The sequence below is a fragment of the Propithecus coquereli genome, unplaced genomic scaffold, assembly GCF_000956105.1.
Source record: "Propithecus coquereli isolate 6110/MARCELLA unplaced genomic scaffold, Pcoq_1.0 Scaffold243, whole genome shotgun sequence".
In the NCBI taxonomy this organism is placed as follows: domain Eukaryota; kingdom Metazoa; phylum Chordata; class Mammalia; order Primates; family Indriidae; genus Propithecus; species Propithecus coquereli.
In genome coordinates this window covers 4,352,143-4,368,258 of record NW_012147986.1, presented here as the reverse complement: position 1 = coordinate 4,368,258, position 16,116 = coordinate 4,352,143, and the positions used below count along the sequence as shown (strand labels likewise).

General features: G+C 45.0%; 1 protein-coding gene across 1 annotated transcript in view; it reads left to right on the top strand.

Annotated features, from left to right (window-relative positions):
- Positions 1 to 8,934: 8,934 nt before the first annotated feature.
- The window catches only part of ARHGAP25 (Rho GTPase activating protein 25), an 81,531-nt gene continuing 74,349 nt past the window's right edge, over positions 8,935 to 16,116 (top strand). Inside the window, exon 1 of the mRNA XM_012646510.1 lies at positions 8,935 to 9,198. Coding sequence (XP_012501964.1) covers positions 8,958 to 9,198 — 241 coding nt within the window. The 5' untranslated portion in view covers positions 8,935 to 8,957. The remainder of the gene's footprint in view (positions 9,199 to 16,116) is intronic.

Here is a 16,116-nt window from a genome sequence, read left to right as displayed (position 1 = left end):
TTCTCATCTCAGCCAGTGGGACCTCCACTGTTCCATTTCTCAGGCCATGACCTTGGCTTTTCCCTCTGTTCCTCTCTCTTTCTCACACCTCTCATCCAGTCCATCAGTAAAGTTGACAGTATTGATGTGGAATATATTTAAAGTCTGAGCATCTCTCACCACCTCCCTGGCTACCACCAGAGCCTTTGCTGGTCCACGTGGTGTTGATTTTGTAAAATTTAGAAAAACATCAGCTCCATGACTTAATGGGTAGGCAGAGGCTTTGTGCAGAGAATGGTACCCCTTCCTTTGATGGATGTAGCACCGCACTTAGCCCCTGGGCTGGATTCCGTCGAGGCCGGTGCCCTGGGCAGTGCATCAGTATGCAAGCACGTGCAGGGGGCTGGCTGGTCCACAGTGCTGCAGACCCACCATCCTCACTCACTTGGACCATTGCCAGCAGCTCCCATGTCTCTCTGCTTCTGTCCTTTCCCTGCCCACCCCTCAGTCTATTCTCAACGTGGAAGCCAGAGTGACCTTTTAAAAGTATAAATCAAATCAAGTCACTCCTCTGCTATAAACCTCACTCCAAGTAAAAGCCAAAGTCCTGGCAGGTCCAGTCAGTCCTCTGTTATCTCTTTGACCCTGTCTCCAATAAGCTCCCCTTCCTTCCTGTGCTCCAGACACGACCTTCCTGCTGCCGTGTCCCTTGAATGTACTGGGCTTGCTCCCTCCTCTGGCGGAGCTCTTGCACTCGCTCCTCCCTCTGCTGGAAGGTTCATCCACACGTGTTTCCCTGCCTCATTCTCACTTGCTTCAGGTCTTTACTGAAATGTCACCTACTCATGAAGCCTTTGCTGCCCAACTATTTAACACTGCAATCGCCCTCCCTGCTCCCCTAACCTGACGCTTCTTCCTCCCCTTCCCGCAGCACTTTTGCTTTTTCTCCACAGCCCTTACCACCATCCAACATATGCATTTCACTTATTTCGTTTATTGTCTGTATCTTCTCACTAGAATAAGCTTCATGAAAGCGGGCTCTTTTGTGTGTCTTGCTGTTGGCTGTGTTCTCGGCACCTAGAGCAGTGTTTGGTGCCTAATAGGTGAGCAATCATTTGATATTTGTTGAATGAATGAGTGGCAGGAAGCAGAGTGGGCCTATTATATTGAGTAATATGAAATCGTTTTTGCAGGTCAAAAGCTGTCAAATACTGGTAGTTTCCTGGGGGTTTGACCTAATATAACGTAACCCATTACAATGGCCCAAAGGAGGTGTCATGTGAGGAACATTTTCTCCTGATTTTCTCTGTGCACTCCCATTTGAAAACATTGGGTTCTGTTTATAATACCTTAGTAACAAACGTCCCTTTTAAATAGACACTTTTCTTCCTAACTCCATGATTCACAAAGCAGCCTTCCTCCAGGTACAATAACAACAGTGCCAGTCTTGGCCTTCATGCCTCCAGATTTAAATTTTGTTTAGCTATGGGACAGATAGAAAAAGTAAAGGTTAATAGACTATCAAACTGTGGCCAGAAATCAGGCCCCATAGCAGGGACCTTGACAGAGGAGAGATCAGTAAGGAGACAGGCGGCTCCAACTCACTGCTGGGGCTTGGAGGAGCAAGTCTCTAGGTCTGAGCCCAGGAGCCTGTATCTGGTCCCCTGAACTCACACAGAGTGCTCAGAGGACAGAAATCTCTTCCTTGGCCCAGTTTTTGTGCTTTCTGTTTTCCCGTAAATCCAAGGGAAAGGAAAGAAAACCTGGAACCTGTGCCTTCTCAATCCAGCTTTTTAAAAGATACAGACTATTAAAAGCCACATGAAAAAGATCTTTACTTTTGGTGTCTCCAAATGTCACATTTCTGGACATAGATGCTGGGGAATCTGTCATGCAAGATCACAAGATGCAGCCATCAGCCCTGCAAGCTCAGCAGCAGCTGAAGCGTGGTTGCCAGCCGAGTGCACCTGCTGCGTGGGGCCCACAGTCAGCGCCTGCAGGAGCCAGCTGGGAAACAGAAGCAAGCCAAACTGGCCGGCTCATGCCCACAAAGAAATGTGTTTCCTCCCAACCTGCTTGACCTAAGGCTACCTTTATTCTCCCCACTTTTGAATGAGATATGGACACAAAGTATTACTTTTTCTCTTTCAACCTATCATGAGGAAAACAACAGTATGAGTGTGACTGCAATGGCTCCTGGCACTGCCTCATGGGAGTGTAAGGGTTTGGGCCAATTTAGGGCACTTGACCTGTCCGAGAGGGTCAGCCTCTGCTGAGATCCCACCTAGTGATTAACAAGGTGTTGTCCTGCTGCACGAGGCCCTGGGTTCAGAGAAATCTCCCCCAGCTTTGTTCCGTGAACAGAGACCTCCTAACAAAGGTGGACACTCACATGCTAATTCTAGAGTCTTTCTTCACTCACAGACCCAAACTGTGTGCGATTCAGAAAACTCAACTCCCCTTCTCCCTCCATGCATTTCTCTGATGCTTACCAGGGAGGCAGCTGGAGTATCATCCTCCCTGGGATTCATTTTAAGACCCTGCAGGATACAACAGCAATGGTGATAAAGATGATGGTGACAACCATAAGCTGGAGTGTGCAATGAATGGGGAGGGAAAGGGAGCAAGCTGGTGACAAGTGACTTTCTCCAGCAGATCTCATCATTCCCGGGGAGATATGACTACTTTTTCATGCACACCATCACTTAAAACTTCTAGAAACTAGGCAGGGGTTAGGGGAAGATGGCACTTCCGTGGAGGGTAAGTACATAGGAAAACGTCCGCTAGAAATTTGAGATGATATTGAGCACGGTATACATCAGCTTCCCATGAGGAAGGATTAAAAAGAAACAAAACAAAAATACTAGAACTGAAGTCAAAGTTGGAAACCTGAGTTTTATCTGGATGTGGTCTTGAGGAAATGCAGGTTCAGTGTGGCTACGTCTTTGGATGTTTCATGAAGCGGGACTTCATGCTTTGGAAAACCAAACCAGCCAACAAGCACAGGAAAAGATGCTCCACATCATTAGCCATTAGGGAAATGCAAATCAAAACCCTGGTGAGACCCACTAGGCTGGTTAAAATAAAAAGGACAGATGATAGATAATAAGTGTTGAGGAGGATGTGGAAAAAATGGAACCCTCATACATTTCTACTGGAAATGTAAAATGGTGCAGCTACTTCAGAAAACATTCTGGCAGTCCCTCAAAAGTTTAAACATAAAGTCACCACGTAACCCAGAAATTCCACTGTTAGGTCCATTCCCAAGAGAAGTGAAAGCACATGTTCACACACATACTTGTGCATGAATGTTCACAGCGTCATTATCCATAATCACCAAAAGGTAGAAACAGTTCAAATTTCCATCCCTAATGAAGAGACAAACAAAGTTTGGCATATCCACACAACGGAATATTATTTGGCCATGAAAAGAAAGCTCTGATATATGCTACAATAGGAATGAACATTACACTAAGTGAAAGAAGCCAGTCACAAAATGCCATGTATTACGGTATATGGTTCCATTATACGAAATGTGCAGAATAGACAAATCCATAGAGACATTAAGTAGATTAGTGGTCACCTAGGCCTGGGACAAATGGGGAGGGTCTGCTATTGGGTATGGGGTTTCTTTTGAGGATGATGGAAATGTTCTAAAACTGATCGCGGTGATGGTTGCACGACTCTGTGAAATACGATCATTGAATTGTACACTTTAAGTGGGTGAATTGTATAGCATGTGAATTGCGTATCAATAAAACTGTTAAAAAAAAACAAGCAGTGAGGTGAAAGACTAACATGAGACATTCACTGCAAATGCAGAGAATAGTAACAGAGATGACGAAATGAAAGACAAGGAGGTGACAAAGTAGAGAGCTAGCATGCAGATAACTGGAGTTTCAGAAGAAGATCAGTAGGATAAGTCACAAATAAGATATAAGAAAACCTCCCTGCACTGATTCCTTGCAAAATCACTTAGACACATGGACACCGGACACATCTGAACCCTACAAATGGCCAATAAGCACGTTAAATAAAAAATTATTTGCTTATTCAATTGGAAATGATTTTTAAAAAATAATGACAATGTCAACTATTAGTAAGGCTACGAGGGAACCAGGCCCCACATATATTACTGATGGAAACGTAAATTAATAGAAGCTTCTGGAGGGCAACTTGAAAATACATACCAGGCCTTAACATATTCGTATCCACTTTTCCAGCATTTATATCTCTGAGAATTCCTCCTGAGGGGGGAAAAAAGAATGAATTTATCCAGATATTTAGCTACAAGAATATTAGGAAAATTTGTACACATCTCAAATTTTCAATGACACAGGGATTGTTGAATACATTGCCCTCAAGGTATAATAAAAAACTATGAAGCCACTAATGATGTTTTGGAAAAATGCTTATTGACAGATAACTACTCCTCTTTTTTTTCTTGTCAGGGGAAGATAGCAGTTTGTAAAACAGCATATGCACTATTTTTTAAAATTTAAAATACTTATATGTATACATTACATATATAGATAAATAGAGCGAGAGAGGAATAGAAAATCAAGAATGGGAAAATTTTTATTATGTATTAAATGGTAACAGTGATTTTATTTTCTTTATGCTTATTTAAAACTTCTACAAAGGTCAGCAAGGGCTTCTGTAATGGTAAAATTAACAATGAAAGAAAGGTTCAGAAAGTTCTCCAATGATTTTCCCCTCTGGGTAGGGTCCAACCCCTCAGCAAGTATGTCAGGCCCCGGCCCTGGCAGCCCCTGCAACTTCCAGTCATCCACCTTTCCCGTGGGTACTTCCCTAAATGGGTGCTGTACTTGTGTCTTGACAGCTATCTGCTGGTTCATTTGCCTGGAAGGCCCCCCACTCCCCAACCTTGCTCCCTGACTGCTCTCTGGCGGGTCACCTTTCCTGGGAAGCCATCCCCGCCACTGCAGCAGAGCTAACCATTTCCTCTCCCACCCTCCCCTGTGCGTGCACTATTTTTGTACTTCGCATGGCACTGCCGCTCTGTTTACACTTCCGTCTCATGAGTCATTTGAGGATTAGGCCAGGTTCTTATTCACCATTGTTTACTCAGCATCTAGCACAGCCCTGCCCAAATGTTTACGGAGTAAATGCACGAAGGAATGAAGAGTCTGTCTGAGCGCTAGGCTCACATACTTGCAGGAGATCTGCACGCAAGTGCCCCGTAGTTCCCTACATGCAACATGTCCCACGCTGAGCCCACCAACATGCCCCTGGGGTACCTGGGCTCCCCATTTCTCAATATCCATCCTCGCTCTTCTTGCGCACTCCCCATCTCTGTGATTGGAAGCTGCAACCCACTGGTGACTGGAGCCAGGATCATGGGTGTCTCCTTTTTCTCCCATCACATTCCCCTGGGGCTATCAATTCTACCATGCACATGGTTCTCGGGTTTCTTTCCATGCCCACTGCTGCTGTCTCTCCCTTATTCTCCCTCCCACTTGGATATCTGCCGCACTCCCCTCTCCCCTACCCTGCTAACAACTCGGCAATGACCCTCTGTTTCCCCAGGATAGTCGGAACTCTTCACCAAGCCTCACTGGTCCCTGTGTGACTCACTCAGGCCCCCGTCTCTCCAGCTTCACCTCTTCCCCACCCTACCCCTCTCATCCTTCTCAGGAGCAACCTGAAGAGTTCTTGGTTGCCTCTGTGCCTCTTGCATGCTGTTTGCTTTGTCTGTAACCCTTTTTCCAACCCTCCTGCCTCCCTAACTCATTCATCAAACCTTAATTTGAAAGCCACTTCCTCCTGGAAGCCTTTCCTTACTCCCCGAGTCTCATTTTGGCCCCTCCCATAGGCACCCCAAAACTCCCTACACTTACCCCAACACAGCTCTTCTCCCACAGTATTTAATTGTTCACTTAATTGTTCTTCTCCCTCAACAGACTGTAAGCTGCACAGGGTGGTGGCGGAGTAGGGTGGGGGAGCAGAAACCAAGTCTGCTTGTTCATGAACATTCCTCCAGCGTCCAGCAAAAACATAGTCCTTAATAAATGGTTAGCATTTGAAAGCAAATAGAAGAATACAATTTTTGCTTTTTCAGCTGCTAATACAAACTTTGGGATCAGACATCTCGTAGTTCATCTTATGAAGGTCAGGGAGCAGCAGTACCACAGATAACAGCCTTCTGCTCTGACCCAGACAGCTGACGGACCAGAGAGGGCTTTGCCCTGTGGAGGGAGGGCTGCTGTATGGGGCCTTTCTGCGCGGGTGTGCAACCAACTTCCCCCATGGGTCATGAGTTTTTCCAAGACTCACAGGAACTTACCCTAAAGAGTAAAGGAAGTTCCCTGTGTGTCTCTAAATGCCAACTTCAAAATATTTCCAGAGTTCCTGAGTTAAAGGTCCCAGAACTGAAACTTTGGATGGTGTCAAGTTCCCTGTGGAGATGCAGCTGGGCTGGGGGTCAGGATGGCTACCCCAGTAGTCAGGATAGGAAACAGAGCAGTGGTATTGGGTTGGGCAGGCAGTAGTGCAGAGTGGGCTCCAAAGTCTCCAACGGGCTGAGTCTAGTTCAGAGGAATCCAGCACCCCCGGGAGGATGGAGAATAGCTGGTAGATGGGGCTGGCATGGTGGCTTGGAGTCTCAATCAGCAACACTACGGCCCTTCTCCCTTCCCCATCCCCCGTAGGGCTGGGTTACTTCCTGCCTCGCTGACTTTGGGCTTGGCCATGTGACCTGCATTGGCCAATGGAACGTGAGCAGACAGGATGTGAGCAGAGGCTCTAAATACACTTGTGTGGTCCTTCCGTCTTATGGTCCTTTCATTCCCCAAGAGAAGAATATGCCCCAGGTTGCCACTGCTCCTTCAGTCTGGTTCCCTGATAAGTTTTGCATACATTTAGTTTGAGATGGCTATTATAGATCTAAGCAGAGATGTGTGCGATTTGGAGTTTAGGGGTGGTCTGGGCTGGAAATATATTAACACACTGGAGTTGTCCATCTCAAGGCTTTAGCTTTGAGATAGATGAGCTCACCAGGTGTGGCACAGATGGAAAAGAAGTTCACTGATGGAGTCCTGGTTTCTTCCAGTATTTAGAGGTCAGAGAGATGAGAAGGAATCAACAAGAAAACAGACACGTAGCAGCCAGGAAGGCAGGCAGGCAACTAGGCCAGTCACAGGTCCTGGGAGCCCCGTGGAGAGAGGGCTCAGAGCCAGAGAGAGCCATCAGATGTGTCCGACACTGCCGATGGGTCAGTGAGATGACGATGGAGACCTGACCTGTGGGTTTAGCAACAGGGAAGTTGTCAGTATCCTTGACACGAATGTATTCTGTGCAGTCACGGGGTAAAAGCATTAACAGAGGGGATTCAGGAGAGAATAAGAGGAGAGATATTTGCAAGTGTAGACAGTTCTTACCAAAGTTTTGCTCAGAAATGAAGGAAAGAAATGGGCTAAAGCCCAAGGGGGAAGTGACATCAAGACAGATTTTTTAAATATGGGATAAAATATATTAAGTTTGAATGCTGATGAGAAAGATCCAGGACAGAGAAGAAATTGATGATGCAGCAGAGATGGGGGCGTGGACCACAGTTCATCCACTGTGCCAGGGAGAAGGTTGAGGGTTTGGGTTTACAGGCAAGTGGGTGGGCAGATAGAATAAGGGGCCTTGGGGACATTCTCTTCCAGTTGCATCTATTTTCTCAATGAAACAGGAAGCCAGGTCATCAACAGAGAGTGAGCAGGTGGGAGGTGAACAAGAAACTATGACAGTCACCCAGGAGAGCTGAAGAATGAACAGACTGAGGGTGTGTAGCATGCATGCTCTCCAGCAGTGACTGTCCTGAGCACTTTGTATTTGCTATCTACTAAAGCCTCACAGCAGCCCTATGAAGGGGGCCCTACTATTTGCCCCCTTCATATAGCAGAAAATTGAAGCACAGAATAGTCAAGAAACTTGTCCAAAGTCACACAGCAAAATGGTAGAGCCGGGATTTGAATGCAGGCAATCTGGTTTCAGGGCCCAAATGCTTAATCACTAGGTTAGGTTGACCCAGTTAAACATATGAAAGCCTGTCACAGAACTGAACTAAATAGAAAAAGGGTTGAATTAATGTAGTGAAGCCACGGTGTCAAGCTCTGTTCTAGATTCCTTTGCAAAAACTCTGTGAGTCATTATTACTATCAACCCCATTTTACTGATGAGGACATGAGGTCCAGGAAGAATCAGTCGCTTGCTGAAAGTTGCAGAGCTAGGAAATGGAAGAACTCAGTTTTGAAGCCGTGTTGGTTTGATTCTAAAGCGCACACCCTGCGCACACCCTGCACACGATGCCAAAGAATCCTCACTACATCTGTGTGGTTCTGCCCAGTTAAAGCTGATTTATTAGCTAAGGACGTCAAAGCCCTCCTTACCTCAGGCTGGGATCACTTGCAACCTTTATCCTGAGCAAGTAGAGAACTTGCTGTGTGGTCCTTATAGCAGGAAGAACTTAAAGGAAGGTGACTTTGGAGCAGTGCTGGTTGTCTTTTTGACATCTGCGTCTGTGGATGCCTGTTGATCTGTTAGGTGAGGAGGAGGAGAGCTTAGATTGACATACATGGTGGGAGTCTTAGAATTTTCTTTTTCTTTTAATTAAAACTATAGCCTCTTATAACAAAAGCACTCATTCTAGTTTCACAAGCATTTCCAAAAACCATTTTCTCAAGAAAGAGCGCTCATAATGCATCATCTTCACTGAACAGCCACCCACTTCCTCAAATGCAAGGAAGCAGACAGTTAAGAAAAAAAAAGCCAGAGGCGGCAGTTGTTTATCACAACCTCGCCTCAGTGAGGCCTGAGATTCTTTCGAACAGGAGCTTTGCTTCCCATGACGCACAGGGAAGTATCAACTGGGATATTTCTGGTAAAACTGAAAGCAAGAGAAGCCAGGTGCCAGCCCCCTGGGGGACTGTGGGGCTGGGGCAGCTTGGGTGCCATCCCCAAGTGACAGATGGATGGACCTTTCAACTGAGAGAAAGGAGGAGACACGTTGGCAAATCAACCTCACACTCAAGATTGCTTGTGAAGGAATCGTAAGGGGGAGCAAAAACAGACACAAGCTCGAAAAGACAAGAAGGGCGCAAACTTTGGCAGGCTCTCCGCTTCACCAGCTACTCATCCAAACCAGAAGCAAAATGTCCCTGAAATTGCCAAGGACCTGGGATTTCAACCTGAAAGTGGAGGCTGCGAAAATAGGTATGGTCAGTGTTTTTCCGTTGCCTCTGTGGTTCTGGTACTTCAGCACCCACCATTTGCATGTTGGTCTGCAGGGAGCATAGTCTGCTTAAAAATGGATCTCCCAGCAAATCTGAGTTTGGGGGAAAATTTGCATTCAAATTGATATGTTGGCTCAAAGTTCTAACATGCTGGGAGGAGGTTCTCCTTCATTTGGAGGTGGCATTGGAATAGAGTTCCTTGGTGTGTGGGATCTGGGGTACATCGGATGGTCTAAGGCTACAGAGCACACATAAAACTGTGAGTTTTTTTGCCACATATCATGGAAGAGTCATTTCCCTCCTGTTTGGAAATTCATCCATGTTTTGAATGGTTTTCAACAGGAGCACAAAGACTGGAGTTTTTGAAGTGCTTGATCTGTAAGTAAACTCAATGGGTGCTCCGTTTAGTGAGCCCGGGGGGTCAAGGTGGGGCTACTTGTTGCAAAGACAATGAGGACAAGACAGGAACATAGAGACGTTTGAAGACATAATAAAGACAATTTTAAAGGAAAAGAATGGGAGAGAATTCTTAGAAAAGTTGGAGAACAGATGTATTTTTGATTAATTATCTTAATACTAATTAAGATACTCTGGCCTTTAATCCATACCCTTTCCTTCTAATGATGGTGCTGACACATTCAGTTTAATCAGTTATATAATTGTTAGCATGAGGTTCTTTATGTAGATTTTTTCTATTGTTAAATTGATCACAGTAATTTAGGGTAGAGCGATAGGGCTGAAAGTGATTGCCTATGTTTTATTCAAATCTCACCCATATAATGAGATAACTTCCGTGATATTAGACATAGGTAAGTGTTAGGTGTTTCTAACAGCTTGGTGGAGTTTTGCTTAGAATGAGGTCTAGATTTGAATCTTTGATGGTGGTTTGTGTGCTACTAAAATAAGTGCCCACAAATAGGGAGTGTTAATGATGTAGGTCTGAGAAAGGATTTGAAAGAAAACTGGGTAATCAGAGAAGCCATTTATCTTGGTAACCAGGGGGGATTATTAATCCCTGGTTATCATTCCCTAACCAAGCTAGGAATCATTGTGTGCTGAGGTCAGTTCAGAGAAAACGTAGTGTTCATACTTCTTACAGAAGCAAGACATTTTTCTCCTTACTACTGTTAATATAAATGTACTCGGCTAATGCTCAATCTATGTCATAAAAATTCATTTTTTACAAGTAAAACTCCCGTGGTTCTATTCCTTTGAAAGTGTCCTGCTTCTGCTTACATACAGGGTCATTCTGCCCTCTCACCATCTGTGTTTCAACAGGTGTCAGAGTCTTACTTTCTTACAGTTTAAAAATGGGAAACTTGAGACGGTTAATAGTTAAATGATTTTTTTTCCAGGATGTAGGAAGTTACTACGTTAGAGCTCCAGTCTGCAAATGCTCAGCCTGAGGACTAAATTGGGTGGATTTCATGATTTTTAGCAGGGTCACTTAAAGCGTGGTCCCATGGATAGCCTGCATCTGAGCTACTGAAAGTGCTCGCTAAAGGTACATATTCCTGGGCACCATCCTCACAAAACCAGAATCTCTGGAGGTTGCCCCAGGATTCTGAATTTTAACAGGGACCCTCCCCTTCCACCCCCACCTGATAAAGAACTCCTGCTGTAGGTGCTGTGGTCTAAGTTCACTAGCCTCAGAGAGTTAGCATCCACCTAGCACAGATCATAGTGTCTGGACTTACTAGGCACATGATAAACATTTGTTGGCTGAATGACTGTTTGACTACAAGCAGATAATATTATTTAGTATTACTTAACATGAAAAAATAATAATGTCATGATGAAACACAGAGGATCCTTTGTAGTTATCCATGACATCTACAAGTTTGTCACCCTGAGGGATTGGACCCTTGTAGAATGCATTTGTGAGTGTCACGTAAACTAGAATTCAGATCATGAGCAGAGTCCTCTGAGTGGGCAGAGTCACTGACTCAGTCACAGGACTTCTGGTCCCCTCTCAACATCCTGTATGCAGGTGCAACTGTAGGAACTGGCTGAACAATACCTCAAAGAAGCTCGCCTATTAGGAAGAAGTGTGGAACTGAAGTCATTTCAGGAAAGCCAATGATCTGTGGGTTTTTTTCAGCCCAGATAGTATGGACTAGATCAGATTTTTTCAACCTGGACACCATTGGCATTTTGGCATTGGATACATGTTTGTTGTGGGAGCTATCCTGTGCATTACCAGATGTTTGGCAGCATCCTTGGCCTCTACCCACTAAATGATGATTACACCCTCCTACTACCACCAGTTGTGACAACCAAAAATGTCCCCAGATATTGCCAAATGTTCCCTGGGGGTAAGGGTGAGGGTACTATCTTCCCTAGTTGAGAATCACTGGAGTAGATGATCACTTAAAGGGTGGATTTATAAGGTCACTTGGGATGAGAACCCAAATATTAACTCATGTTTCACTCTCTAGCTCAATTTTCAGGAGCTTCTTATTGAGATATGACCTCAGAGGGATGGGCCATAGCTTAGGAAGGAAATCAGGATGGACACTTGTTGGGGAAATAGCAAGGCACTGACTCAAAATGTGGCCCAGAAAGGGGACCCAGTTTTTTCTTCATGAGCTGCACTTCCAGTTTCCCCTAAATCCTTTGGGTGCTGAGCCAGGGCTGGTATGAAAGTGAAAGTCTCTGAGAGTGAGGGGAGGGACTCTCCACAGTACTTCTATCTCAGAGCTGAGGTTTCCTTGCTGGATGGCAGGACTGACCCGAGACCATCACTGTGGGCCTGCCAGCTCTTCATGCAATGATGGCAGAACATGACACAAACCATCTTGCATCTGCTCTATTGATCCTGGGCAGGGGTGGCGAGGGAGCAGGGGTTGGAAGAAAAAGGGAATGCAGAGCAAAGAGTCTTGACTTGAGATGGCGGAGAAGCACACATCTCTTCCTTTGATCCTTTACATCTTCAATTGTAGCCCAGCAATTAGAACAGTGACAGCCTTTCACTGCATTCATGAACTGTTACTCAAATATTTTACTCCTTCTGAATTGTCATCACTGGAGGGCAGGTTCTAGTACACATCGTCCTTTCTTGCATGCTACCGGGGGTCTGGCACACCTAGAGCCTTGCATGCAGGTGGTCCATTGTGGGAAGAGGGCAGTGATCATCCAAGGGGAGCACCCTCTGCTCTGCAGTTTGGGAGCCTTTAGTTTGAAGACTATGGGGTGAATTTTAGGACCACCCATACTGCAAACCCATTTTTTCTCAGTATCCCTAAGACAAAATAGGGGAGAAGTGGGCTTAGTGGGTGTATGATTCCGCCATACATAATGAAAGTGACTGTGGAGGGGCAGCTGTTGTCACCTTTTTTCCCCCCATGAAATTTAATATTGAAAAAAAACCTATTCAGAAACAAAAATTCATTTATTGTAGTCTTCAAGTAATGCCGATAGTGAGGAGTTTTTACCACTTCATATTTTTCCATTTGACACTAACCTAATCTTTATTTGTCCAACGTGGGGTCTAGTTTTGCCTTTTAGAAAATCAGAGTAAGAGGAATGAAAACATTTGCTACTTAAGACTTTCATAACTAGACCAACTTATAAAACCATAAGGCTTTATGCAATGTAGATTATTATTCTTATTAAAAGAAGGAATTTGAGACCAGTCTGGGCAACATAGTGAGACCCGCCCGGTCTCTACAAAACTTTTTTAAAAAAATTACCGGGCATGGTGGCGTGTGCTTATAGTCTCAGCTACTTTGGAGACTGAGGTGGGAGGATCGCTTGAGCCCAGGGGTTTGAGGTTACAGTGAGCTATGACTGTGCTACTGCACTCCAGCTTTCATGGAAGAGTGAGACCCTGTCTCTAAAAAAATAAAAAAAAGAAAGACTAGTTTTAGATAGATAGATTCATAGGTAGATATATAGATACATAGAAATAGAACTGAATGTATAAAGAAATCTTACAAATCTTTAAAAATTATTTTAAAAAACATGAAGAGACATTTTGCAGAACAGAAATAATACTTGGCCAATAAACATATGACAGTATACTTAATCTCAATAATCAGGGAATGCAAATTAAAAGCACAACAACATACTTGTTCTCACCCAGCAAATTGGCCGATATACCAAGTGCTTTCAAGGATGTGGATATGCTCTCTCACGCTGAGGATACAACTGTTTGGGAAGAGCATCCGGCATTGCTTAGTGAAGCTGATGAGGCACGAACCCTGCAAGCAGCTCTTCCAGTCCTGCACCACCCCCAGAGAAGCCCTGTACATGTGAACCAGAATAAATGCACAGAATTTTCATGGCAGTATTGTTTGTAATGACAGGAGACAGGGAACAACCCGAACATCCACCAGTAAAAGAATGGAAAAATAAACTATTGCATCTTTATAAAATGGAATGTTACACAAGAGCAGGGAGTAATTAATTATAGTTACACATTTAAATGAGATTAAACAGGCAAAACTTAATATTAAACAAAAAAAGGAAGTCCCAGAAAAATACAATGATATTCATTTATGTTAAGGTTAAAAACTACATATGTATGCCTATATGGCAAAACTATAAAGAAAAGCAAGGAATTGACTGATACGAAATTCAGGGTTGCTGGTATTTCTGAAGGGGGAAGGAAGGCAAATGCGTTTGGGAAGGTTCAAAGATACTTGACCTTAGTAGTAGGTACATGAGAGTTTATTTTATTACTGTATGTCAAATGAGCAAAGAAACAAACATATAAGTAAGCCCTCAAAAATCTGGAGGGCTATATATATATCACTTGTTAATAATAGTTAACTATGGGTAAAGGATTTATAAGTGAGACATATCCAAACATATATGTATTATTTTCTGAATATCTTCTAGGTTTTCTATAATGAATAAGTATTGACTGTATTATTAAAAATACTCAGAGCTAAGACACATTTCAAAGTGCTGGCCAGGCATGGTGGCCCACGGTTTTACAGAAGGCACACACTCTTTGATGACCCAGCAGGCAGCTCTGGAGCCCTTGTCTGGCCAAAGAGGCTCTAACAAGCCAGGCCCACATCTGGTCTTCTGGAGACTTTCTGGACCTCCAGTCCCAGGGTACAGGGCTTTCTTGAAAGAGCTACATGTCTTCCCAGTGACCATGCCAGGCTGCTTGAGCGATTTTGCACATTATCTGAACAGCAACGTGCTGGTTCCCCAGGTTGGGCACCCAAAACCGTGCAGCTTGTGCTGAGCTGATCTGTCTGTGTTTGGTGTTCAGCTTTGGTAAAAGTTTTCTTTACAATTCATTGGCAAACTTACCGTGTGCTAATCCAGACCATCCTGGGTTCTGGACTGAACATAGTCTATTTGCTGTGGCCAAAGCCTTTGCGTTCCCTGAGTAGCTCCCAGTCCCTGATGGACAAAGATTCCCACACGTGCCTTCCTTAGACAGTGCACACTGGCACAAGGGGGTGCACCTTCCAGGGCCCACAGCTGTCTTCATGCAAAGGTGTTGTCATTATTCCTTGTTCCAGTAAAAATGTCTGTCCCTGTGTTGTCATTGACTTAACCTTCAGGTTTAAATTAAATTCTTTCCACAAGGTGCATGCCCAGGCTGACAGCCTTCTGGCCACCTGGGGCACAAAAACTGATGTCATCTCTGGGCCTCTTGTGGCGGCAACAGCAGAGTGAGGACCAACCTAAGTGGTGATGGGAAGACAGAACCTGGTTTTATGCCCATTCATGCACAAAGGACCCCCTGTAGCCTCTAGACGAGGTTGGCTTAGATTCTGCACTTTGTGTTAGGCTGGGAGCCAAGTGCACTTGGATGGGCAGAGGCTAGCCCAGTGGCTCTTGGTGCCCATGTCTCTGAAAACGGGTCTGGGTTGAGTTGCCCCATGGCCTGGCGTGGGTGTACAACACCAGAAGCAGCTTACAGTAGTGGTGGTGCCCCACCTCCCCGTCTTAGACAACACAGTTTATAAAGCGTCTTCATGGAGAGTCCAATGGGAAGACTCTATGGAGACTCCCCAGAGCTGGAGTGTGGTCCTTTGAGTACGGAATGCCCACTACAGGGGTATAGAAAGATCCTAGGAATAAGTTGGTGACAATGGTCCTTCACACACAAGACAGCTTAAAAGAAAAGAATCTTGCATGAGGCAGCGCGTGTCAACTAATTAGGTGAGTTCAAAGAGAGGTGGGAGGGTACAGAGAGCAGAAGCAAAGCCCCAGCTGCAGCCACAGCAATTGAAACCAGCCCTGGCGAGATGCAGGGAGAGCATGAGGCAGAGCCACGGGCGAGGCCCAGGCCGGTCACAGGGATTGCACCACAGAGCAGGGCGTGGAAGTTTTGTAGAGTGCCCAGACAGGAACTGAGATAGGAAACTTACGAAGAGGGATAATTTACATTTCTTGTCTTATGCTTTACTCATCATCATTTTTCTCTTTGAAATATTGTTTAGAAACTAAAAGTCACTTTACAAAAAAAAAAAATGATACCTGTAGGTCTGGCAGCCAAATCTAAGGACAGCCCCGCAGAGCCTGCAGGCAGCGGGGCCACGGAAAGGACTGCAAGGCAGGGAGAGAAGTGCTGTTAGGAGAACGGCTATGGGAGCGCCAGGGGGCGCCTGTGAGGAGGAATTATGATCCCACCACCCCTGTCCCCATCACTGTCGTTCCCTTTACCGGTGTGTATATTCCTCAGTGAGTCCCAGACTTGCCATTTCTCTTACACTGATTTTCCTGCACAGTCTCTACTTCTTTGGAAAGGCGGAAAGCTTTATAATTTTGTACGGCTCCTCCTCTTGAAGGGATTAAACGGAAAGTCCTTATGATCCGGCCCTGCTCACCTGTTCTGTCTCTTGCCACGCCCCCTGTGAACACACATACACACGCACACACACACGCACACGCACACACATACGCGCACACACACGCGCGCGCACACACA